This window comes from Triturus cristatus, chromosome 5_1 (genome assembly GCF_964204655.1).
Source record: "Triturus cristatus chromosome 5_1, aTriCri1.1, whole genome shotgun sequence".
NCBI lineage: Eukaryota > Metazoa > Chordata > Amphibia > Caudata > Salamandridae > Triturus > Triturus cristatus.
Genome location: NC_140587.1, coordinates 511,973,713 through 511,999,828, shown reverse-complemented (window position 1 = coordinate 511,999,828; position 26,116 = coordinate 511,973,713). Strand labels below are relative to the sequence as shown.

Sequence of the window (26,116 nt, the reverse complement as noted above, 5' to 3'; positions counted from 1 at the left end):
CCTTCTGCTCCAACATTCCAATGTTTGTCTTTGTGTTTCTCCCTTTCTAATTTTGAACATTTTACCTTCAGGAGATGGAATGCTCAAACAGCCTTATAGCCCTTCTGCCTCCGACTATACCAGTGGTTCATAGCCTTTAACATTTGGAATAGCCCTCTCCAGTGGGCGATAAGGCTATAATACTAAATTGGAGATCTGAAACAGATCATTCAAACAGCTGGCCTGTTTGAATTATCTTGCAGACACAAAAATGAAAAGGTGCAAATGTTGATTAACCACAGGAAACCCGTGCAATAGTAATAAAGTACTTTATGAAGCTTTTGACATACATATATGTGTAGTAAATCAGACGTTCTAACAAAGCTCTTTATATTTAAATCCCATCTAAAATTGTAACAACCAACATGTGGCAAAAAATTGTATTTGGCTTTTGTCATATACAAACTAATATGTGTTTTCTTGGCAAACTATATGCGTACATGCCTTTTAATTAAACAGTAGGTTTCCAACTGAAGAAAGGACAAATTTGGCATAAGAAACGCAAAGTGTCAGAAAAAGAAGTCACGTTACCACAATAAAAAACAAAATAAATCTGAAGTCTCTGATAAGTGCTCAAAAGGTGAACTTTGCATTTCCGTGCATAAAAAGATCTGTTTGTGCTCTTAGTCAGAAAAACGACTCATGAAGGTTGTGTAAATCACGTTCCCGCAAACACATAGTATTCTCTATTCAGGCAGACTGCGAGTTCTGCAAACCACCTGCATATGTTCAGTCTCACAGCAAACGTGTACCCATGTTTGAACTTGGTGCATCCCCAAACAAACAAAGCCACAGTTACAAAATGAGCGGAAAAATCAAAATCGATTCTTTTTTTTTTTTACAGTTTTATGTTGGGTTCCAATTGTGCTGCAATAGTGTCCAATTAGATAACTCACAAAAAAGCTGAATTCTGTTTCTGATAAATTTGTATTGGAGCCATTTTTTGCACAAATGTGTTATTTGTAACTTCAATGCTGCCAATTCTCGCATTTTAAACATTCAGTTTGCTATTTCTCTGGTTATCCGGTCTTCTCCGGGTTCCAACGACCAATGCAAAACAAAAACAGCATACATGAAACCAGCCCTTTGTGGCTACTGCAACACCACAGGACAGTGTCTAGTAAGGATTACAGAGTGGTGGGTCACCTCCCAATATGGCTGGAATTTCTTCTCTGGACATCCAAGCATGACTCCTCGGCTCAGTGGGAGAATGCCTGCCAAGGGTGCACAGCCGGGGCATGGGGAGCAAGGGAGGATGGGCCTATCTGATTTTAGGGTGTACAGACCTTGCCCTACCCGTGTTCCAGCACAACTCAAATCCACCACACGCTCTTACTAGCACCACCCCAACACAGTAGAAATAGAGCATCCTCTTCATCGAAACAGTAGTAACATAATTTGATATCACTTTAGAACCCCAATTGAGAAAGAAAAATCAGTAGTCTTCCAACACACAACACTGAAGTAGTCTGCACATGAGAAAAAATTAAATGAACACATACAACTCGCACAACGATACCCAGATTCTTGTAAAATTGTGGAGGCACTCCATCTGTGGGAGGGAAGGTTTACATTTCAGTCCATCAAAGATGCCCAGATACAGATTCTGTAAGACTGGGAGCAGGCTGCTTCTAAAAAGCTTTTAGGAATATGTATTCCCTTCAGTGTATTTCCTCCCTGTTTTTAGCTCATTTCTGGAAGGTACAACCGTGAAGTATTATCAGGCACATATATGATAATGATGTAACAGCTCTCTTGGTTTCAGGAATACTGTAGTTGCAATTGGTATAGATAACTCAGCAGGGCAATAAAAGCACAGCAGACAAAATAAAATGATGAAAGTTTTACAGCAAAGAAGAAAGTGGAAAATAATCAATTTACACATGCTACAAAGTACATGAATACATGGGTCCTTTCATTTTTCTTTTGATTTTCCTTTCCACAAGCTTGTGTAAGACGTTCAGCGTAGCGAAAAGAGAGTCTAACCTGGAAAACTATCCGAAACATATAGAAAATAACTTTCCACAAATATATTCGGCAACAAATTAATACACCTTTGAAATGGAATTCCATTTAACCAGCAGACTATCTTAACCAAGATAAAATATTTTACGCGGAATACTAAGGTAAGGATGGCGGCGGTATTTCTGCAGTTCTTTGTAGCACTGGGTAGACCGGGGCGGCAGGCGCTTCACTGGTTCTCCTCGCTGTACTCTGTGAGAGGCTCCTTGGCACTGGCGTTGGCAGCAGAGTTCAACACCTCCCCGAAATCTCCACCAGCAGGTTTGGTCCCCCCAACTTTAGTCTACAAGACAACAAAAAATAACATCAGAAATCAAATATCATGCAGGAAAAGGGTTACTTGGTACGAATGATTACTGGGTGGGTTCACCAAGGGCGGATTATAGAGAAGCAACACCAAATAAATAGCTTAAGAAAAGCATAGCAATAAAATAAAATAAAAACTGTGATAAGTACTCATTGCACGCATACTATACACACAAACATCTTCAGCAGGCACATATTCACGTTCAATTACATGACTACTCCATTTTCACCATGAAAAGAACGAAATCCACCTGGACTAATTACAATCACCCTGAGGTCCCAAAGGCAATGCAACTGGCGCCTTGACCGGACAAGTTCTTATCAACCTGGACACATTGAGCTCATATGGTCTATTACTGCATAAAAACTGATGGTCAAAAGCAGCAACAATGCAAATTTCCCCACAATGATAAGAGTTTTCCTTTCACAGCACACCAGGCGCATTCAAAATATTTGACAAGATCTCTGCGTAACATAAACATTAAGTTTCAACAAGAGGTCCACACGCTGCTTTTAGAAGAAAACAGAAGCTGTTTCTGGCATTTCAGGGCAACCACTACCTCCTCACTGGATCAAGGTGATCCTTCTGAACTAAAACTTGACCTGTTAATATCAGTTTTGAACAAGCTTTGCCAGGGCTGCATTAATACGGGAACCCATCAGCCAATTTCAAGCAGTCCCTTCCCATGAAAATGGTAGAAGGCGCACTAATTACAATCACAGTCTCATTTAGAAATAAATAACCTTCTAATCTAAACACTTCAGGTCAGACATATGTCAGCCTGGAAGATGCTGAAATCAGCACTCAAGATTCTGAGAAAACCTATCATTCATATTGGAGACGTTGTCAGCAAAGCACCACTGCCCTGTTGGAAAGATCCACCAACTATGACATACTCCTCATTAGAAGAAAAGATGTAGGTACCGATGAGACTGCAATATCTTGTTTACATTATTCCTATTCTCTCTCATCTCTTATGTCACAACACCCACTGAAAGCACATGTGAGTGAGGTTCCACAGGGAGCTGTGCTGTTTCTTTGCAAAGCGGGCAGGGGGGGCTGTCACATTTTCCTTCCTTATAAATAGAGGTCATTGTGTTTATCAGTCCCCTATCTGCCTTTCCCATTGGTCATAGTTTGTTTGTACCTCCTTCCCACGCTCCCACCTTGGCCAAGGCTGGGGAGATGGGAATCTTTCTACCTTAAAAAAGTGTATACTGGATCTGTATCCAGTGCCTCATTCAGAATGAACAGGACATTAGGGTAAGTGTCCTTATTAGAAAAGGGCAGATGCTTGACACCTGGGTGAGGCAGAAGGGAGGATGTGAATTCTTAACAGGTATTGGTGCAGTTGTGAGCTGTCCTGGTAATTTTTTTAAGACCTAACCCCCCCCCCCCCCAACGCAGCTTTCCAAAGGCTCTATAAACCACACATTGCTACATCACAGCACAGGTGTGCTGGAGAGGAGGCAGGATGCATGAGTGGGAAAGGGGACTCATGATCACACTTCGGCCAATATCACAAGGTAACGCAAGGCTGTTTTTCTTTGTAGAAGGCTACAGACAGCACCTGGTCTGTATGAAGATCAAGGAGTAGGAAGTCAGAGAAGGAATCAAACATTTTCTTCCAGTCCTCTTTCTGCACACTATGTAGCAGCTCAGCTCTTGCGCAAGGACGGGTGATAGTCTGAACCTTTCCTCCGTTCTCAGCAGGCCAGGTAGGCTCGATGTCCAGACCAGACCAAAGCGAAGTCCAGACCAACGCGACCAATGTCAAGGAACTGTTCAACGTCATACAGCAGTTCGCAAAACCCACCTGCGAAGCCACGGACGTCACACCTTCCCAGGTTTTCTGCGACAAGCTCAGCTCCTACTTCAATCTGAAGATCAAGGTCCTCTATGACAACTTCAGCTAAACCAGCACAGGACACCAACCCACCACCCGCCGCCGCTGATAAGCCAATCGTCACGTCCTGGGATCCCGCGACCGTCGAACTCATCACCGCGACCATGAGGAAAACTCACTCAGGAGCCTCAACGGCCCCCTGCCCACCACACATCTTCCACAGGGCCACAGCTGCCATCGCACCTGACCTAGGACGGACGATCAACGCCTCTCTCAGATCCGGCATCTGCCCAGAAGACTGGAAACGGGCGGAGGCGAAACCCCTCCTCAAGAAACCAACGGCCGATCCAACTGACCTGAAAAACTACCAGCCCATCTCTCTGCTCCCCTTCGCGGCCAAAGTGACCGAGAGCCTCATGAACGCTCAGCTGACTGCCTTCATTCAAGAGAATGCCATCCTAGAAACCTCCCAATCTGGATTCCGCAGAAACCACAGCACAGAGTCCGCCCTCCTCGCCGCCACTGACGACATCTGCATGCTACTAGACCAGGGACACACTGCGGCCCTCATCCTGCTAGACCTCTGCGAAGCCTTCGATACCGTCTCACATCGCACACTCGCAGCCAGACTCCACGACACGGGGATACAAGGAGCTGCCCTCGACTAGATCCAATCCTTCCTCTCCAGCACAACCCAGAGGATTCGACTCCCTCCCTTCCTCTCCAAACCCACGGAAATCAACTGCGTAGTTCCCCAGGGATCATCAATCAACCCCAGCCTCTTCAACATCTACATGGCCCCCCTCCCTGCCATCGTCAGACAGCATGGGCTCAGCATCGTATCCTATGTCAACGACACCCAGCTCATCCTCTCACTCATGAAGAATCCCAAAGACACCAGACGCTGCTTCCAGGAAGGAATGAAGAAAGTGGCAGCCTGGATGAAAGAAAGCTGCCTGAAGCTCAACTCAGAGAAGACCGAGGTCCTCATCCTCGGACCCTGCAACTCCGCGTGGGACAACACCTGGTGGCCCTTCGCCCTCGGGAATCCACCCACCCCTACAGACCACGCTCGGAACCTCTGCATCATCCTTGACTCCTCCCTCTCCATGAACCGCCAGATCAACGCCGGCGCCTCCACTGGCTCCCCGTCAAGAAGAGGGTCACATTCAAACTCCTCACCCACACCTACAAATCCCTCAGCAACGTCAGACCCAAATACCTCAACTAGAGAGTATCCTCCACGTACCCAAGAGGAACCTCCGCTCACCTCGCCCTGGCAGAGGTCCCCTGCATCCGCAGAAACAGAACCGGCGGGAGAGCTTTCTCCTAAATCACAGCCAAGACCTGAAACAAGCTCCCTGTGAACATTAGACGCTCCTCGACCCTTCACACATTCAAGAAGGACCTCAAGACCCGACTCTTCGACTGATCCGGAGCTGCTCTCCCCCACCCCCGAGAGCCTTGAGACCCTCACGGGTCAGTAGCACACTTTACAAACTCCTGATTGATTGATGTTGACCACTCCCAAGTCACTATGATGGGCAAAGTGAGGGAAGTGTAATCACTTTTGCACGTTATGCATCAACAAGTTTCCTGCTGTTTTTTCTTTATTTTATTTCTCCAATTCCTCTTTTTGTTTGTGATCATAGTGCGGGCTTAATGGAACAAGACCTCCATCCTCTCCAAAAAACAAACAAAGGACATGACCATCGCAGAGCTGGTTTTCTTTAATTGAACGGTGGCTGCCTTGGTTCTGCCCCTCCACCTCCAGGTTCTGTCAACTGGTGGAAGCACAGAGAAGCAGTCATGCCACTGCTGTTCCTCTGAGGTCTTACTCTGAGGGCTGAAGCCTGAGATTTTGAAACAAAACATTCTCTCCCCAACACCCAACTTGAGTTAAGATGACAACAGCCACCTTGAATGCATCAGTGCTCAGGGTCTCAGACAGTAGGGAAAGAGGGCCAAAAAGGATAACAGTGCAGACAGACACAGCAAACCAGAGGTCGTGTGCTGAATCAGCGGCAGTGGGAGGGTGGTTCAGCTGGTGAGCAGTCAGACTAGGGTAAACAAAGAAGACTCAAAGTAACTTGTGCCTCGTTAACCCTCCCTCCTATATCCTTCTTTTGTGCATTATGCGATTCATGTACCACTGATGTTTTTAGTGAACAGATTCGTCAGACCAGAAAAGTGAAGAGGTCAACCCCAGGAGTACAAAGAGAACAGCGAGAATTAAAGTGGAGACACTTTGGGAGATAGGTAATGAGTGGCAACGACATACATGGTAACAATGGAAAAAAAGGTAAAGGAGAGTGCAAAAGAACATGCATCTCAACCACTGAAGGCCACAGGACCTGCGGAACACTTCATTTGGAAAGCTGTCATGCATGGCTAAAGAAGAACTGATGGAGCAGGGTTTTCAGTAAATAAAACCTGCTCAGATTAAACTTGCCATTGTGTGAAAATCATTAAAAAGTTTTGAAATTAAGCGATAAAGTTACTAGACAATTTAGATGTGGGAATATGACAAACTGTTTAAGTAGGCCATAAATGATTCCTGTATGGAAAGTTAATAAAAAGTGCACAATGAGATTTTCCACGAGCAAACGTGAAAAGAAAATACATATTTGATTTAACGTTAACTGAACAATATTATTTACATAGAATAATAGATTAAAATGAATTGCGCTTATTAATTGATTAATGAAGATTGAAATGAATAAATGATCTAGTTTATTTCTACTAGAGAAAACTGCACGCTTTGCTAAGAAAGTCTTCAAGCCGACTCTAGGGTTAATTTTTCCTTAAAATGTAGAAATGCAGAATATTGTGTTCTATTCATTAGAGTTTAACATTGTGTTATTTCTTGTCAAACGGCTGCTATCGTGTTTCGGGTATCTGCGAAAGCTTCCTGATGTCTGAAGAAAATTATTAGTTTTGTGGATAACTGTGCTAGAAATGTTTGGAAGTGCACCTGTCGAGGAAGAAGAGTTTGATTTCCCCTGCTGAAGGACGATGATGACGGTATGAAACAAAACAATGAACTTTGAGAGAGAAGAATGATGGAAGTGGTGTGACTTGACACCCTATGCTTCTTGGCCAATTAGAGTGAGACGTTTGCTGATTTTGAAACAAGAGTGAGGCTGGACTCAAATTTTAGGGTATAACTATTAGGGATAGAATCCATTTTTTTTAGGGCTTGGAGAGGAGAGAGATGAGGCGTTCGTGTGAGCTGTTTGACTGAGATCCTTTTGCTGATGCAGGTTGTCAGCGGACACCTTTAACCTTGCACCTCATACCTTGTGAGGATTGCCCTAGCTTTCCATTTCGGCCGGAGGGTTAGCTATTCAACTATTAGCACGCTGAGCTGTAGTGTTCCTAGGTCCATATGAAATTCTACATTTGCATTTTATCTTACTATAATGCACTTTTGTCTCTTACTCTATCTGCTCCTTAAATTAGATGTCATTATGAATTACTGTTCTTTGTGTTCTCTTGTGTGATGATTCAGATTCGATATTGTATCTTTGTTTGACCACTCCCATATACTTTACATGGCACAAATAGATAAAGTAAATAGAAAAACTGAGTGTCATTATTGATTATTGTAGATAATGAAATAAATATATATATATATATATATATATATATATATATATATATATATATATATATATATATATATAGTGTGGTTTGAATAATATTCCCTTTATACTTGGTCCTCATCTAGATCTTTTGCTAAATCCCTGTCAACTCTCCGATCTGTCGGAGGACCTAAAACTGATATGGGCCACAATTCAGTCTTGGGTAAAAGAGATTATTAGACTAATTTAGCGCGTGGTGTAAAATTTCACACTCTGCTTTAGTTAGCCAAAATACCTTTTTCCGCTGTGCCAAGCGCTATCACACAGTTGCTCAGTTTGTAAAATTCATTCAAACTAGATGCAAAGGACCATCCAGCTGAACAGAGGACAACGGGCTGCGAAGAGACCATTTGGGGCTGAAAAAACACCCTATTATCAAAGGGAAAGCAGGGTAACTCTTAGCATGCCTCTGGGACAGCTTGGCAAAATCTTTGCATTTCCAGCCCTCCACCTTGTCTGCACCTGTTGGAGGATGGAGCAAACTATATAACCTGAGATGCTCCAGGTCCCTGAGGATCCTAGACGGGCACACCAGCTACAACGAGGTAGACTTACTGAATTGTCTCAAAGCCTTCTTCCATCTACAGCTTTTTGATACTTGGAACATCCACCTACAAAATTGAAAAACGCAACTTTGAAGTTTGATTAATTTACGACTGATAAAAGCGATTATGCTGGCAGTGTTAGATGGAGACGATACAAGTGAAAGAATACTTAAATCTGCAGCATTACACGAGCAGAAATGCAATCCGAACCACTGTATTCTACCATTTCCTGAACTCAACCCAATATCTCTCATCAAACCCACGAGGAATCAAGATTTATTCAAGAAAGCAGCGAGCAGAAGTGCAGCAGCATCAAAACTGTTCCTGGCCGGACTGTGGATTGCAGCTGGTGACACAATGAATGTATTTTTGAGAGTTGGGGCATCAACACAGTTAATCATAACTTTGGCAAACTGGGTTGGGAGGATGATACAGATACTCCTGACCACATCTGAGGGGACTCTCCATCGTCAACAATTGTCCCCACAGAGGATTTGACTATAGAGGCTTGAACTGTACTTGGCAGTAGAATAGGGTCATGACCCTAACCTCTCTCCTCTGCTGTAGGTGGACATGGTACACCCCTTTACATGCTATAATATACTAGCAAGGTCACTGGAATATCCCTCCATACTCTCTCCCCACCCACATTTCTTGGTACCCACAAGCGTGGATGGATACTTCGGAGTTCTTTGTAGTCACTTGTTATCAACCCCCCTCATATTAGGTTTGTCTTCCTGCTTTTTATTTTTTATTTTTATAAAGCCTTCCATGTATGTCCTTCTCTTTCCCTTTTCATAGTCCAAGATCTTCTAGCCTGACATTGCAAACATTGTGCCGTTTTAAGACTGAGGCAAAAGCTCCCAAACAAGGACTGGGAATTTTCCAACGGTTTTCCTATCTTACCCAATCCTATATCATCATCTTTGGGATGTTCTTTGAGTCAAACAAGGTTTCTGATAATCCAGGTTTTTCAGTGGCTTTGCATGGGGTGTAGAAGAGATCATTCTTGATGTTTTACTGGTGCACGTAAAAGAGTCAATAAAAACTGTTAAAAAAAAGTTCATGTTACACTTGTGCTCGGATCAGTGCCAAGAGCAATACCAAGAGTTTACCAGAGGCTTTACCCATCCAGAGGATGATGGAGCTCTCCAGTCCAATGTTGGGCGCTGCGGGCAGATCAAAGCTGCACTATCTTCACTGCCTGGAACGCTCTGGCATCACCGTGCTCATAGTCAACCAGAAGGGTGATCCGAGAGTTGCATGAAGAGGTGAACATAAACAGCAGTGGTTGGACTGCAGAACTGAGCCATCCCTTAAGAATGTCTATCTTGGGCCATCTTAAGAAGGGATTACTGACTGTCCTGGGTGCAACGATATCCTGCCTCTGAGCAAAGGAAGGAAGCACCAACCCTGCAGAAGTAGCGGATAGTGGAAGGGACTGCTGTAGTTGAACCTGGTGTAGGGTATATCCAACAGACTCGTCAAGCAAGAGCACCGGAGGAATGAATGCACTGCCAGGTCTAGCAGTCCAATCATCGGGACATAGGACCTTCAGAGCTGCAAGGCACCTGGAATGGTGCACCAGACTGAAGCTGGGATAGGCTCCTCCTGGTGTCCCATGTGCCCAATAAGTGTGCTATGTGACGGCGAAACTGCCACATGTCTCGTTGGGTCGAGACCAATCGTAAAAACAAAGTAACCAAAGAGGTACCCTGGGTGTTTTTCCTGAAGATTGAAGGCCATTGCCTAAAGGGATTGTGCCACAAAGATAGCATCTCGCACCTGCTGCACCGAAGAATAGCCATATGTGGGCGAGTGTCCGGCACACCCAAGAAGTACTCACTGGAGTGCCCGAGCAAGCCACAATCTGCAGGCACCACCCAGAAGATGGCAACCATCAGAAGCATCTGCTACTGCCATGACCCTGCAAGCGACTTGCTGTGTTTCTGGATGCCTTGCCATCCGAAGAGTACTGCTGCATGCTGCCAGGAGGCTTGTGCCTGTCATCGGGTGAGATCTGGACTGCTGTTTATTGCTGAAGGCTCCTGTTGCTGCTGGTGAAGATCCCGCTGCAGCAGGAAAGCTGAACACTGCTGCGCACTGCAACCACAGACTGGTGAAAGATTGAGAGGGTGGAGTGCAGCCCGGAGCTGCTAACCTGAACTCAGTGAGAGGCTGATCAGGCTTAGGCCCAGAGGAACTGTGTGATAGCCTAGATGCATGGAGGGTGGGGAGAGGTAGGAGCAGCACCTACCAGTTTACCTGATAAACTCTGAGCCAGGTGGGGAACCTAGTACCAGAGGGAGGGACCCATTAGAACCATGTGACAGTCCAATCAGAGGAAGGCCATAAGAGTACCAAGCCCCACACCCAAGAATCAGGAATTTATGCATAATTTAATGAATAGGGACCTATGTTTTTGTTTAATAAAAGTACTTGTCTATTCCGATAGAGAGAAGTACTGGGATGGACTTTGATTTGATTTCACTGATGGGCAGTGGTATTTATTCTTGAGCCCGAGTTGCATACTAACCTCCCTGAAAAGTCGGACTGCTTGCCTACGTTACCATCAGAAACTAGTGTGGAAATATTTGTGCTTAGCCTAGTTTGCAAAGCCATAGGAAAGGCCACAAGAAAGCAGGATAAAAGTCCTCAACCCCCCCAAGGTTTTGGACTAGTAACCCTTGCGTCCCCGTGTCCTCCTAAAAGGTGTCTGACACACAATGCTTAAAGAAACATGGGTTCAGGGTTTGCCAGACATACAAGGTTTCTCTGCTTTAGCCTTCCTTGCACTCAGCTAGGTAGCGGCCGATGAGCCAGTGGTCTGTTAACAATAATAACCACTAAGATTTCAAAGGTCGCTGAAATGTGTGATTAAATTAGCATTCAATAGATCAACATTCTCATTGCAGATTCCATTAAAAATGTTTGTACATAAGAGCTTAATGCCAAATATTGAGGAATTGATTTCTTTTATGGAAGAAGACCTTGAATGCTAAAAAATGGTCTAATGATTTGTGCAGGTGACTTCAATATGAAATTGAATATGGTTACAACTAGCCATTTCTTTTATGAAAGAGTGTAAAGTCCCCAAAGCAGAATTTTAAAAGTCTCTTCCCTCAAAGGAAGCAGTTAAGTATTAAAGTTCCTAGCAAGGAATGGGCTGGTGTCGGAACGGATGCACTGAGTTGGACTCGCCCGCCGCTCAGACATTTAAAAGTGGTTAACATCAACTTCCTATCAATTACATGATAAGTTTTGCTTTGACTATTTTTCAATATAGATGGGAGTGACCAAAGGCCTTTAAAAGGTGCCCATACATTTTAAATCAGAAATGGAGACAATGGAAGTATCATAGTTCTAGTGTACTAGCCTCAGACTTTCAGTGAGAATAGACACTTTGTATAAACAAAAACTGTCAATTTATTTCAGTTCACAAGATAAAGGTGTTATATTTTACAGAAGTACCAAGAGGCTTGAATGTTATAAAAAGACAGTTACAAAAAGACAACTGAGAAGGGTTTTGACTAGCTGAAAATAAAACATCAAAATGGAGGGTATGGAAGGAGAAGAACGAAGCATTATAATAACTACAAATGGTTTCAATCAGGTCAAGCACTAAAAATAAAACTACATAGGTTCAACAAACAAGATCTCAGAGTGATGGTAGATCAAAGTAGTCTAAATAAAGCATATAATAAGCTAAAAAGGGAGAAAAAGATAAATTATCAAAACAAATTATGAAGTCATTAATGAAGTGATTAGCCTGAGAGATGAGAAGTAATGTTGTAGTTTGGTAAATGAATTACCATACCAAACCATACACATGAAACTACAAGGTTCCAGAGGAAGACTGGCTTACTGATCTGAGTAACTTGTGTAGACCAGCTGATCAGCAGACTCCTTCCGTAATCTTTACAAAGAATAACAACATAGTTAGGCTATTTTCTCTTTCCTCTGAGAAAAAAACAATTTAATTGATGAAATTAAGTTTTATAGCAGGCCCAAATAATCTTCCCGCAATTACACTAAAAGTAAATACTGATTGGTGGAGAGAGCAACTGACTAATTTTTAGATGGGTAGCTGAAATTCCATACTTCTGGAGAGGTGCCGAACAATCCAATTAAAAGCGTGGATGTAATGTCCCCTCCAATTACCAATTTATAAGCTTGACTGATATCCAGTCTGAAGTGGATGCAAGACAGACTGACTTGACTAAGGTGGTTTTAGGGAGGGATAATGGTGGAGCACTGCTTTGCACTAAAGGCTATAGAGCAGAAGTAGGTGGAACAAAATTAAAAAACTCTACTGATGTTTTGTCAACTTCCACGCAGCATCTGATGAGGTGGCCTGCCAGACCTTTTGGTCAAAATGTAATACATGAAAAATTTCCCCAGGTCTCTTATCTATCTTACAGCAATTTCATACCACTAACTGGGCACAAATTGACAATGATAAGACAGGGCAAATATCAAAACCTATTAATATTGAAAATGGTCTTAAACCGGGATAAGCAGTGGCCCAACAATTTTTGGTTTAGATTTTGCTGACCTCCGTAGTACCATCAAAGATAGAAACTCATTTTCACCAAAGATGGATGGAATCCATATTCCATGTCTGCTTTATGTGGACGATTTAGTTATTATGGATTACAACCCAAAAGGACTTCAAAGAAAATTGAAGGTTCTTTTCAGTTTCTGTACATTGAATTATCTAAAGACTAATATGGATTAAAAAAAAATCATGGTCTTCAGGAAAAACATCAATCACAAGCGTCCTAGTATCTAGGCAGTGAATACATTGGGATAAGTAAGCAGATATCATTACTTCCAAATGCAATTCACAAAAAAACTAAAATGTAACAATCACTTCAGTTCTTTAGAAATCAACTCGAACGTAGGAATAGGAGCCCGAATTAAAAGTAAAAAACATGATGGCTATTCTATGGCCTCCTAATTAAAGTCTATAAAGATAAGTTTCCTTCTATTACATTATATGGGGCCGAGTTATTGAATGTTGATTCTAGGTTATCTTGGAAATCCATAGAAATTCACTGCCTAAAGAAACTGCTTAATCTGCCCTTGGGAATCATGGTAAGAAGAACACGCTCTGAACGCAATGTAGCCTCTTAAATAGGGACGGCAGAAGCTCTGGCATTAAAACTTTTTAATGAATTAGGAACTAGCGAGGAAATGAATAAAATCTGCTATTGCTAGAAGAGAAATGTGTTACGCAATAGATTTTGGGCACCTAATCAACTGAGCCGCATACAAGTGATCAAAAATATTTATCAATTAAAAGGAGGTATGAAGATATGAACATCTTTCCCTTTGAAAAATTAAATCAATTAAACCAAACCTTACTGATTTTTATGAGCTAATAATCACTTAGACTATTTATCAGGTAAAATACCTACAGCCCTTGTGTTACAATCCCTTGGTCATGAAGAAACATTTCCATATTTAGGAGTGAGCGACAGATTTTTATGCCATGAGCTGTTAAAATTTTGTTTGGGTATAAATCAGTTATTTAAAAATGGTGATTTTAGTAAAAGTGTTAAATTGATGAAGGGAGTCAATACATATAGTGATTTTTTTAGATGTACAAATATTTCTTTAGTGATCGACTGCAATTTTTTAATTGAAATCAAGAAGATTCTTTATTTACTTCTTCTAAAGTATAAGACATTAATGTGTGCCTCTGCGTTAAAACTTTTAGTTGCTATGAAACATTTTGATAGGGTTAGGTTACTTTTTAGGTCGTCTTCAACATTTCTGTGTGTAATAGTTTTAATTGTGTAGGGAGGCGTGGCCTGGCTCTGATGGATTGAGTAGTGCAGATCGTGAGCTCCGGTCGGCCGGCCGCCATCCAGCATCATACTGAGTGACTGGAGGCAAATAAACCGTCACAGCAAACTCCCGCAATAGCACAGAGTGGGAGGTATAGCTCACCGACAGCGGAAACACCCTCCGCTGCAAGACTCGACGGCCGAGAGGAGAATCTAGGCTGCGAGGCTTCCCTAGATGGTGGCGTCTGCTGAGCGGCTGTAGGAGCAGCACTGCGGACCAGCTGGCAAAATAAGGGCAGCGGGGAGACATTCGGAGCAAAGGAAGCGCGCTCGCTGCTGTGGGCCGCATATTGAGCCCCCGCCCTGCGGTAGAGTGCCAGGGAATGGAGGATTGACACACTCTGGGCCACCGGGTGACCTGCAGTGCTGCCAACAGGGCTGCTCCGGGAGCGGGGCGTGCCACAACCACTGCAGACTTGCAGAGGAGTGCGACTGGGGACTAGAGCAGTGGATCTGCAGGACATATAGCTACGGATGGGGCAGCTGCCTTTGGAACAGAGACACCCTCAACCCCAGCAGAGTGCAATGGGAGGAGGCAGCGAAACAGCAGGAGCCACTAGGGGGCCTATGAGACGCCTCGGAGTACGCATCCTAGGGCAGACCACCTGGGCCTACGAGACCCACAGGAAGCGGGTACTGGCGTAACCAACCGAGTTTTACGAGGGGCAGCACAGACGGAGGGAACGATGGGGAAAATACCCAAAAAGAAAGACAGGAAGGAGGCGCCAGCGGAAAAGACTACGGAGGAGAGGGGGAAATCCCAGCCACAAGCAGAGCACCCCTCGGACCAGATTCTCCAGGACATACTGCAGACCATCACCTCCTCAAGCAAGCAGTTGGAAGCCAAAATAGACTCACTTGGTTCAGACCTTGGCATCCTCATAGAAAATCACAAGCGCATATCGGATCGAGTAGCGGCGAACGAATACCAGCTATCGGAGACCTTGCCGCACATAGCAACAATGAAGAAACAGCTAACGGTCCTTGAAACGAAAGTGCGCACACTGGAATTCTTAACAGAAGATGCTGAAAATAGATCGCGCAGGAATAATCTCCGCATAGTAGGTCTACCTGAAAAAATAGAAGGCCTCAGTATGAGAAGACTACTTCGAAAAATGGCTATGCACTGAAGTGGCATCAGAGGGCTTGTCGGGATTTTACGCCCTGGAGAGAGCGCACCGAGTACCGGCGAGGCTGCCTATACCGGGGGCCCCACCCAGAGTGGTCATAACCAAATACTGCACTACAGGGATAGGGACCATATCCTTAACCAAGCGCGCCACAAGGGAGACATAACAGTGGGCAACTCCGCAGAGCAAATTTACCTGGACTTCTCCAGGGAAGTGCAGAAGCAAAGGAGCTCCTTCCAGGGCGTGACACAAAGGCTATGCCAATTAAGCTACAAATACACAATGCTATACCCGGCCCAGCTGCATGTGACTACAGCGAGCGGAGCAGAATTCTTTCGGACCCTGCAGGAGGTCTCGGAGTGGCTGGAGAGACATGAAGGAGTAGAACTGCCACAAGAGCCTGGACAACGGCAGCGGGAGAGACGTTTCTGTCGCCAACGGGTCATGAGAGGGGCATTGGCCCCCACACAAGAGGAAACGCAACTGGTACAACGAAATGCGATGAATGTGATGGCGCTGATGAGCGGGAAGGGAAAGGACTTTGTGCAGATCTGCAAAGACAGCAAAGCAAGGGCAGATCTGAACAGGGGTCTAATGAGTTGGAAGCACTGAGCGTGGTGCTCCCAGACGTAACACCGCAGACAGCGGACGATATCACCTAGAAACTGAGGGGCAGCACTAGCCTAAAAGGGACCCAGAGGGACACATTGAGCGCCTGACCCAACGATAAGGTATTAGGGTTCTTATGGGGGGGGGGGTGGATGTTGCAGGGGTCTCCTGAGATTCTAGAACTGGCTGGCGGCTGGGAGGCTCAGCGGATTAGCCTTCTTCTATAAGTGACAAACATTATCCTTCTTTTAAAAGTGACTGCGCTCTGCACTTTTGACTTTTGCTTACTTAACTGTTTGCCTTGACCGCGCCACAAACCGCACTGCTCTCCTGTCCACCATGGGATTTCCCGCTTGCGTGGAGGGAGTATCCGGCCACAAACTTTCCCTCACTTCCGGACAGGAGACCGGAGGGGGCGGAGCCTCATCCTCCTACTTAGGACACATGGCAGAATCTCCGTGCAGCGGACGCGCGCAGGCAGCAAGGCAAGCCTGAGTGTTTTAAGTGTTTTAACTCCCAATTTTAAATAAGCAACAAACATTATCCTTCTTTCAAAAGTGACTGCGCTCTGCACTTTTGACTTTTGCTTACTTACCTGTGTTTTCCTTGACCGTGCCACAAACCGCACTGCTCCCCGGTCCACCATGAGTTTTCCCGCTTGCGTGGAGGGAGTATCCAGCCACAAACTTTCCCTCACTTCTGGGCAGGAGGACGGAGAGGGCGGAACCTCATCCTCCTACTTAGGACACATGCCAGACTCTCCGTGCAGCGGATGCGCGCGAGCGTGCCAAAGGCAAGCTTGTCTGTGCCCGTCCGGGGCCAGGGGCCACAACCCCGGTCCGTTCCCTGACAAATATCAGATTTTATAGCCCACAATCCCTCCACAATCTAAGAGGAAAGGCAATTGGCAACTGTCTACACTCCCTGAACGTCACTGAAGGGCACTTTAATTTTCCACACTGTGCTTTTAATCTTCGTCCGGCGATCAAGGCCCGGACCCCCCCCCGGAAAACTTTCTATACTAAAGATGTTCTTGCTGAACTTTAGATCATGCCCTAAACAGGCAACTGAAATCGCCATGTAACTGGAGGAACTAAACCCTGATGCCCTCTTCCTAACAGAAACCTGGCTCAACAATGAGTCCGACCCAGTCCTCACTCAAACCCTCCCTCATGGCTACCTTATACAACGGGTGGACCGTAAGAATGGCAGAGGGGGGTATAGCAATTGTTTTTAAAGACCAGTTCAATTATCGCATCTCCGCAGACCTTTTACCAGACTGCGAGAATCTAGCTTTCTCCATAGATTTCTCACCCACTAACACCTTTTCTGGGCTACTAATATATCGCCCACCCGGGGCCCAAGGACAATTCCTCAACACCCTCCCGGTAACTGTTGCTAATTTAGCCTGCTCGCCGTCCAACTTCACAGTATTTGGGGATCTTAATATACACCTAGACAACCCTTCCTACCATATCTCAAAAGAGCTGATAGTTAACCTCTACACACACCAAAGGCCACCTACTCGATCCTGTCTTCAGTAACTTCAGTGAACTCACAGCAGGAGCACCGTCCCCACTTCCCTGGTCTGATCGCTTCCTGATCCCCCTGTCTTGGGAAATCTCTAGCCCTACCTTCTCCTCCAACACAGATCCCCGCTTGGAACGTAACTGGTCTAAGCTTCCTACAGAACAATGGATTTCGGTTCTGGAAGCCACCAGGCCAGCCAGTGGCCAAAACCCCATCTCCCCAATGAGAAATGTAACTACTGGATTCAAAGCTCCTTAGATGACGTACTCCCCAAGAGACCTACCCACACAAAATGTAGGTCAAATATCTCCCCATGGTACTCCCCGAAGTTACGGGAACTCAAACAATTCTGCAAAAGGTTAGAGAGGAAGTGGAGACAGAACTAGGCAGAATCCAGCAAATCGAAATATAGGGAGGCAATAAGAACCTATAAAGGCGAAATCAAAGCTGCCCAAGCATCCTTTTACGAGGAAAACATTAATTCAGCCTCTAACTCCCCATAGGAAATCTTCTGGATTGCCAAAACCCTTTCAAAACTGCCCCAGAAACAACTTATCACAGACAATGCCCATACCAGCTGTAACAACTTGGCTGAGTTTTTCCACCAGAAAATACAAAACATATACTCTACTTTCCTGTCCACTCAGAACCAACAAACCCTGGCTCCCACTACTGTACCAGTGTATGGATCTCAAGCTGTACTGGAGCTCCCCCCCCCCATTGGACCTCGTAACTCTAGATTCTATCACGGCCCTGGTAAAATCGGGCTCCCCCTTAGGCCCTGTGCCTTCCCGCGCTTTGACCCCAGTCACAGGAAACATCCTTCCAGTAGTTCTTGACCTGCTCAATGCATCCATTTCGTCTGGAGTGGTCCCCCCTGCATGGAAATGCGCGATGGTAAAGGCTCTTTTTATAAAAACTAACCTTGACCAGAACAACTTGGGGAACTACCGCCCTATTTCCCTCCTTCCAAGGTTGAGCAAGATTTTGGGAAAGCACGTCAACTCGGTCCTGGTAGAGCTTCTGGAATCCAACAATTTACTTCATCCTTCACAGACCGGCTTCCGTCCCCATCATGGGACCGAAACCGCCCTGTTTGTAGTAACTGAGGAGTCCAGGAGGATTTTGGATCAAGGGGGTACTGCAGCGATCATTCTTCTTGACCTCAGTGCTGCATTTGATACTGTCAACCACGACATACTGATCCTTAGACTCAGGAGTCTGGGAGTGACAGGCAGTGCCATCACCTGGATACAGTCTTTCCTAGGAGAGCGATCTTTCCAGGTCTTTGAAGGAGATGTTGTATCCAAATGTATGCACCTCAGCTGTGGTGTGCCTCAGGGCTCTTCCCTGAGCCCCACGCTGTTCAATGTCTATATGAGTCCGTTGGCAGAGATTGTCTGTCAATTTGGCATAAAAATCATTAACTACGCCGATCACACCCAGCTCGTGGTGGCATTAAACAGCCCTGAGAAGTAACCCACTGACCTAGGAAGTTGCCTAGAGAAGGTAGCCAAATGGATGGAACTCTTGCCTTAAACTCAATGGGGACAAGACCGAGCTTATGCTCCTCGGTAACTCTCCTTTTAATCCCGAGCTACTTTGGCCTAAATGCCTTGGCCCTGCTCCAGATCCAAAAGCCTCAGCATCTGGCTGGACCGCTCTCCCTTAGCTTCAACTACCAGGCAGCAAAACTATCGGCCACTTGCTATGGCCTGCTGAGGATGCTACGCAAAATACTCTCTTGTCTCCCATTTCAAGCAAAAAGAATCATGGTCCAGGCTCTCATTCTATCCCGCTTGGACTATGGGAACGCCCTTTATTTAGGAGCCCCTCAATCCACTACACACAAGCTCCAGATCATTCAAAACTGCGCAGCACGCCTGCTCCTCCAGACCCCTTAACCGGCAATCTGCAAAACCAGCACTCAGGAGCTTTCACTGGCTGCCTGTTTAGGAGAGAATCCAATTCAAAGCCACGTGTATTGCTCACAAGGCCTTCTGGAGGAATGGCCCAGCAATTAAGGGTGGGCGGAATTTGCGAAATTGACTTTCGCAAATTATCGCGAAATTGCGTAAAATCGCCGCGAGCATGCGAAACCTTCGCGAAGATGCGGAGATTGCTTTTCCCGTCCGTTTGCGATGTGTTTTTGCGTGCTCGCGGGGAAATATATCTCCAACTTGCCCATGTGGTCGCTAATGGGCGCAGCCATCTTGCTCGCGATGCTTATTTCTTGTTATCGCAAACTCTCGCGGGATAGCGCGACCTGCTACCAACAATCCAACATCTTGTGGCGCGGGCGAACGGATAGGAAAACTCGTCGGCGAATGCAGGAACCCGGTAAGTCGCGACCGCGCACACGAGAATGCATTTTTAAAGCGCGAACAAGAAAAATACTTCCGTTTCGTGGCAGGTTGCGAAAGTTTTGACATTTTCGCGCTCTCCGCAGAACGCGAAAATGTCAAAATATCACAAACTCCGCGGGGGTCCAGATAGCCTTCCTGCAGGAGCAGCACTAATTGTTTTAAGGGCAAATTTATCGTACTGAACCTATATTATGACTAGCATGAGTTCTTTTTTCTTTGTATCCATCAAAGTTCAATTAACAAGCAGAATTCCGGGCCTTCCCTAGACATTCAAGGGCCAAACTGGCAATGCTCTTAGCTGCCTGTTAATCGTGCTGAGATGCCTGGGCTAGATGCCCTGGTAGGAGGCATCCTAAGGGAGTTTGTAACATGGAGCTAAGATGGCAGCACTCGATTTCAGCTTGACCTGCTGCACTTGATGGTCCCCTCTCTTCACTGGTTAGGCACAGATGTGATTATGCTTTTGAGATCTTCGTGTCTGGCTTTGTTTTATTTTGGCAGAGTAAGGGTCTCAGGCAATCATCCTGGCCAGATTTGAGGCCACAGTGATGTGTAACAGTAATACTTTGTTCCTCACATTGAGCTTATTGAGAACGTTTTAAAATGCAATTCCTTAATCTTCTTGCTTTGCTCACTCAAGCCACTACCACAAAAGGGAAATCACAACATCCAACAAGGAAACTCATTACGATCCTCTTGAGCGTCGCTTGTCCTTCCCAATTAAACAGAAACATTCTTCAAATTTACAAGTACGTCTTTTTATTTTACATGAGGTTTTTAAGGAATTCTGAAATCAATCTTAACAGCTCTTTGCTATTTGTACAACATCGCTTGCGAAGGACTTGCATTGTCCATGGTTTAATCTGTTCCTGTCCCGGCCACAAGCCACACAAGTGGGGTAGTGTTTTTATCAGGACAAGTGTGGGAATGCAGGGTGATAGGAACTGTGTAGATCTCTGCAGATTCCAAAAACTTATGTCACAGAAATGTAAGGAAAATGTGCGTTTTTATCCATAAATGTGAGTTTTTGCAGGGAACTGTCAGTAAGAAAACTTTGTTGATTTGCCCTGGTGTCTAGTTAAAAAAAAAAAAACAACTGGGCTTCCCTGGATGATCGCTGAGTCCTGGCTTTAACACCACCACCACTACCTCTAGGGGTTAAAACAAAAAAATTGTGACCATGAGGTTGAACACAGGTCCCTGCAGCAGACGCCTTCGTCCACTGAGCCACCAGACCCAGCATACACACATCTCTCTCTCTCTCCCTCTCCCCCTCCCAGCCCCCTTCCTCCCCCTCTCCCTCCCTCTCACTCCCCCTCCCTCCGTCACCCTCCCTCCGTCTCCCTCCCTCCGTCTCCCTCCTCCCCCTCCGTCTCCCTCCTCCCCCTCCGTCTCCCTCCTCCCCCTCCGTCTCCCTCCTCCCCCTCCGTCTCCGTCCCTCGGTCGCCCTACTCCCTCTGCCTCCGTCTCCCCGTCCCTCCGTCTCCCCGTCCCCCTCCGTCTCCCCGTCCGTCTCCCCGTCTCCCTCCGTCTCCCCATCTCCCTTCGTCTCCCCGTCTCCCTCCCTCTCCCTGTCCCTCCCTCTCCCTGTCCCTCCCTCTCCCTGTCCCTCCCTCTCCCTGTCCCTCCCTCTCCCTGTCCCTGTCCCTCCCTCTCCCTGTCCCTCCCTCTCCCTGTCCCTCCCTCCCCCTCCTTCCGTCCGTCTCCCTCCCTCCCTCTGTCTCCCTCCTTCCGTCCCTCTCCCTCCCTCCCTCCGTCTCCCTCTCCCTCCCTCCTTCCGTCCCTCTCCCTCCCTCCCTCCGTCCGTCTCCCTCCGTCTCCCTCCGTCCCTCTCCCTGTCCCTCCCTCTCCCTGTCCCTCCCTCTCTCCTTCCCTCTCCCTGTCCCTCCCTCTCCCTGTCCCTCCCTCTCCCTCCTTCCCCCTCCCTCCCTCCGTCTCCCTGTCCCTCCCTCTCCCTCCCTCTCCCTCCCCCTCCCTGTCCCTCCCTCCGTCTCCCTCCTTCCCTCTCCCTCCTTCCGTCTCCCTCCCTCTCTCACTCTCCCTCCCTCCTTCCCTCTCCCTCCTTCCCTCTCCCTCCCTCCCTCCTTCCCTCTCCCTCCCTCCCTCTCCCTCCCTCTCCCTCTCCCTCCCCCTCCCTCCTTCCCTCTCCCTCCTTCCCTCTCCCTCCTTCCCACTCCCTCCTTCCCACTCCCTCCTTCCCACTCCCTCCTTCCCACTCCCTCCTTCCCACTCCCTCCTTCCCACTCCCTCCGTCTCCCTCCCTCCGTCTCCCTCCCTCCGTCTCCCTCCCTCCGTCTCCCTCCCTCCGTCTCCCTCCCTACCTCTCCCTCCCTACCTCTCTCTCCCTACCTCTCTCTCCCTACCTCTCTCCGTCTCTCTCCCTCCGTGTCTCTCCCTCCGTGTCTCTCCCTCCGTGTCTCTCCCTCCGTCTCTCTCCCTCCGTCTCTCTCCCTCCGTCTCTCTCCCTCCGTCTCTCTCCCTCCGTCTCTCTCCCTCCGTCTCTCTCCCTCCGTCTCCCTCCCTCCGTCTCCCTCCCTCCGTCTCCCTCCCTCCGTCTCCCTCCCTCCGTCTCCCTCCCTCCGTCTCCCTCCCTCCATCTCCCTCCCTCCATCTCCCTCCCTCCATCTCCCTCCCTCCATCTCCCTCCCTCTGTCGCCCTCGCTCCGTCTCCCTCCCTCTCCCTCTCTGTCTCTGTCCCCCTCCCTCTCTCTGTCACCCTCCATCTCCCTCCCTGTCTCCCTCCGCCCCTCTCCCTCCGTCTCCCTCCCTCTGTCGCCCTCCCTGTGTCTCTGTCTCTGTCCCCCTCCTTCTCTCTGTCACCCTCCGTCACCCTCCCCCTCCCTCCCTCCGTCTGTCTCCCTCGGTCTCTCTCCATCTCCCTCCCTCCGTCTGTCTCCCTCGGTCTCTCTCCATCTCCCTCCGTCTCCCTCCCTCCGTCTCCCTCCCTCCGTCCCCCTCCCTCCGTCCCCCTCCCTCCGTCCCCCTCCCTCCGTCCCCCTCCCTCCGTCTCTCTCCCTCCGTCTCTCTCCCTCCGTCTCTCTCCCTCCGTCTCTCACCCTCCGTCTCTCTCCGTCTCCCTCTGTCTCCCTCCATCTCCCTCTCCGTCTCCCTCCCTCCATCTCCCTCCCTCTGTCTGTCTCCCTCCCTCTATCTCTCCCTGTCTCTATCCCTGTCTCTCTCCCTCTATCTCCCTCCCTCTCCCTCTGTCTCTCTCTCCCTCCCTCCCTCTGTCACCCTCCATCTCCCTCCCTCTGTCTCCCTCCCTCCGTCTTCCTCTCTCTCTGCCTCCCTCTCTGCCTCTCTCGGTCTCCCTTCCTCTCCCTCAGTCTCCCTCCCTCTGTCTCCCCCAGACTGCGCCTCTCTGTCACCCTCTGTCAACCTCTGTCTCCCTCCCTCTCCCTCTGACTCCCTCCGTCACCCTCTGTCATCTCACCCCGTGTGTGTGTCAGCCCTCAGCCTGGGCTGAGACAGCTTCCCAGCGCGCGCACAGCGCACTGATCCAGCTTCCAAGCACTCACACACAGCCCGCACCCGAGTACTTCACAGGTCTTTAAAAGACCATTTACATGTTAATAAAGCTTTGTTGTATTTCACCTCTTAGGCCCCTGCATCTACACTTTGACAATCACTGGAATCCCCGGCCCCCACAGAGCAGTCTCAGAGTCCGGGCTGCTAACACTATTTTTTTTTTTTTTTTTTTTTAACACATGTAGGATATCTGCAACGTCCGCGTGCCGCCAAGAAAGGCTTGCCGGGCCGCTGGCGGCCCGCGGGCCGTACTTTGAGTAACCCTGCCCTAGACTTTCCTGGGTGTCTAGTTTTCGGAAATGTCTGGATTTGGTTAATCTGGGTGGCAGATGAGCTACGGCACAAAGTGAGCAGCTACCCACAATGTAAAAATAAGTATTGATTTTGCCGGGTGAAATATAGTGTCTCCAGGTGACGTTCAAGGTATTTTGTGTCACAGGTGCTAGACCCAGCCACACAAGTGGGGTATTATATTTTTTCATGTGGACAGAGAATATTAGAACATTTAGTACTAGTAATTGAATTTCTAATTTTTGGCTTTCAGATGTAAGCCAGTGTGAAAGAACGAATACATTTTTCAAAATGCCCTCTGAATCACACAATATTATGGGTAACTCCAAAATCACTGTTCTTAACCTCAGCATTTTGTGAACATTTCAGCAATAAATAGGTTTCACTCATACCCGTTTTCAGTCATTACATTTTACCAGATGAATTGCTATATGGTCGGTACACAATGTAAAATCAATCAGCATTTCAGCTGTTGGCTCAGGAGTTTAAGTACTTTTGGAAAACCTACAAACCCTATATATCCTTGTAACCAGCAGAGTCTGAATGACGTAATAGTATATTGCTTTTGCAAATCGGTCATTGTGACAAAAAATACAGATGAAAAGGTTGGCACCAATTGCTATTTTCCACTTATTTTCATGTTTTTTTTTTTATTTCAATGAGTAGTTTCCTTCAGAAAATATCCAGGGATCTACACAAATGACCCTTTTGCTGAATGCAGAATTTTGTCTATGTCAAAAACGTGCAACAATCCAGCATCACCCACGGGTTTCATACCTGTGTCTACCACAAATTGCAAATAGGTTGAAACCCAAAAACTTTAGGACTAATGTATCTCTTAGAAAAATGCAAAGTGCAAAAAATAATATTTTTATACAACTCGTCTTGTTCCTGAAAACAGAGGAGATAGTTTTACTACCACAGCAAATCTTTATTGATGCCATTTTTAGCAATAGAAATTCCGCTTTCTTGTACAGCCCTTTTTCTACATTTTCCTTAAAACAAAATTATCTACATGCTGGCTAATTTCTCTGTCCTCTCAAGGGCAATCTCTTGAATCCCCAGGATATTGGAAATGTTGGCATGGATAACTTATGTGAGAAAAATGTTTTGAAGGCGCAAGCACTAAGTACCCCAAATATCAAGTAGAGTGCTCAGCACTGGGGTCGGAAAATATTCAGGAGTTAAAGGATTAATAATTGAATTAAATGTAAATGAGAGGTCTGTTTCAATTGGTGATCAATGCAATTGGAAAACTAAAGATTTCTTCTTAAGGGTCTCCCCTCTATACTTTTTAAACTTTATCTCCATAACAACTATCATAGGCTTTCAATATACTATTTTCCTCCTCACAGGTGCTTATTCAATTCTCCTTGGTTATATGTGCCTGGATCCAAGATGGCAGTGCCTGACATATGCGTGATCTGCTGTATTCATTAGGCCTCGTATCTGCAGTTGTCAAGAACCGAAGTGGTTGCTGGTCTCATGATGAGAGTCTTGTGGTTGTACTGTTGAACTCACCCCATAGCTTGAACGTATGCAAGTTGTTTTTCTTCTTAGAAGTTTTTTTTGAGTCACAAGGTAAAGTGGCTACATCTATTGCTGGTAATGCACATGGGCATTGGCTCCATTGGTAGATTGTTTTTTACGCACATAAAGTGAGGATGTAGATGGAGCATAAAAATATAGAAAGATGACCATGCGAAGGAAAGATTATGGATGAAGGGTGAAAGAAAACAAAATTGTCTGCAACACCCGCAGGTATATGGGGAGAAGGGCACATGAATCTACAGCACTACATGCCACAAACAGATGATTAGAGGTTAAGTGACATAATTCAATTTGTGGCATGTGTAGGTGTAGATACACATGCTGTGCATAGACTATAAAGCAGGCCTCTCAGAAGTGATGGCTAGCCTAGGATGTTGCAGAAGATTGGAAAAGGGTGCGAAGAACAGCCTGCGACCAATCTTAGCTTGTTGATGAGCTAAAACATCCACACAGTAATATTTTGTAAATGTATGGGGGTCGACACCACATAACTGCCTTGCAGATGTTGACTATAGGAATATTGTCCAGAAAAGCTAAAGAAGCTCCTTTTTTGTAGGGAGAGGGAGGTCTGGGAGGGGCAGGCAAAGATCATTTGGCTTTAGTATAACAGTGCTGCGTACATCTGACCAGCCAACATACTATACTTGCTTTAGAGAGAGCATACCCTTTGCAAGGTTGAGAAAGAGACATAACATAACACGTGTATTTGTAAAGCGCACGTTCACCACTACGGGTATCTTGGCGCTGAATAACAGATGTTTATTGTTACCCAACTCAATGGTACTCATTTTATAGACAAAATGTTGTGGTGTCTTACAGAAGGGCTTTGCCATGTTAATGTAATCCATAAGCGCTC

General features: G+C 46.4%; 1 protein-coding gene across 5 annotated transcripts in view; it reads right to left on the bottom strand.

The window, feature by feature from the left end:
* Positions 1–291: 291 nt before the first annotated feature.
* The window catches only part of TPD52 (tumor protein D52), a 398,200-nt gene continuing 372,375 nt past the window's right edge, over positions 292–26,116 (bottom strand). For all 5 annotated transcript variants that reach the window (XM_085605371.1, XM_085605372.1, XM_085605370.1 and 2 more), the window contains one exon: positions 292–2,344. In XM_085605371.1, coding sequence (XP_085461497.1) covers positions 2,231–2,344 — 114 coding nt within the window. In that variant the 3' untranslated portion in view covers positions 292–2,230. The remainder of the gene's footprint in view (positions 2,345–26,116) is intronic.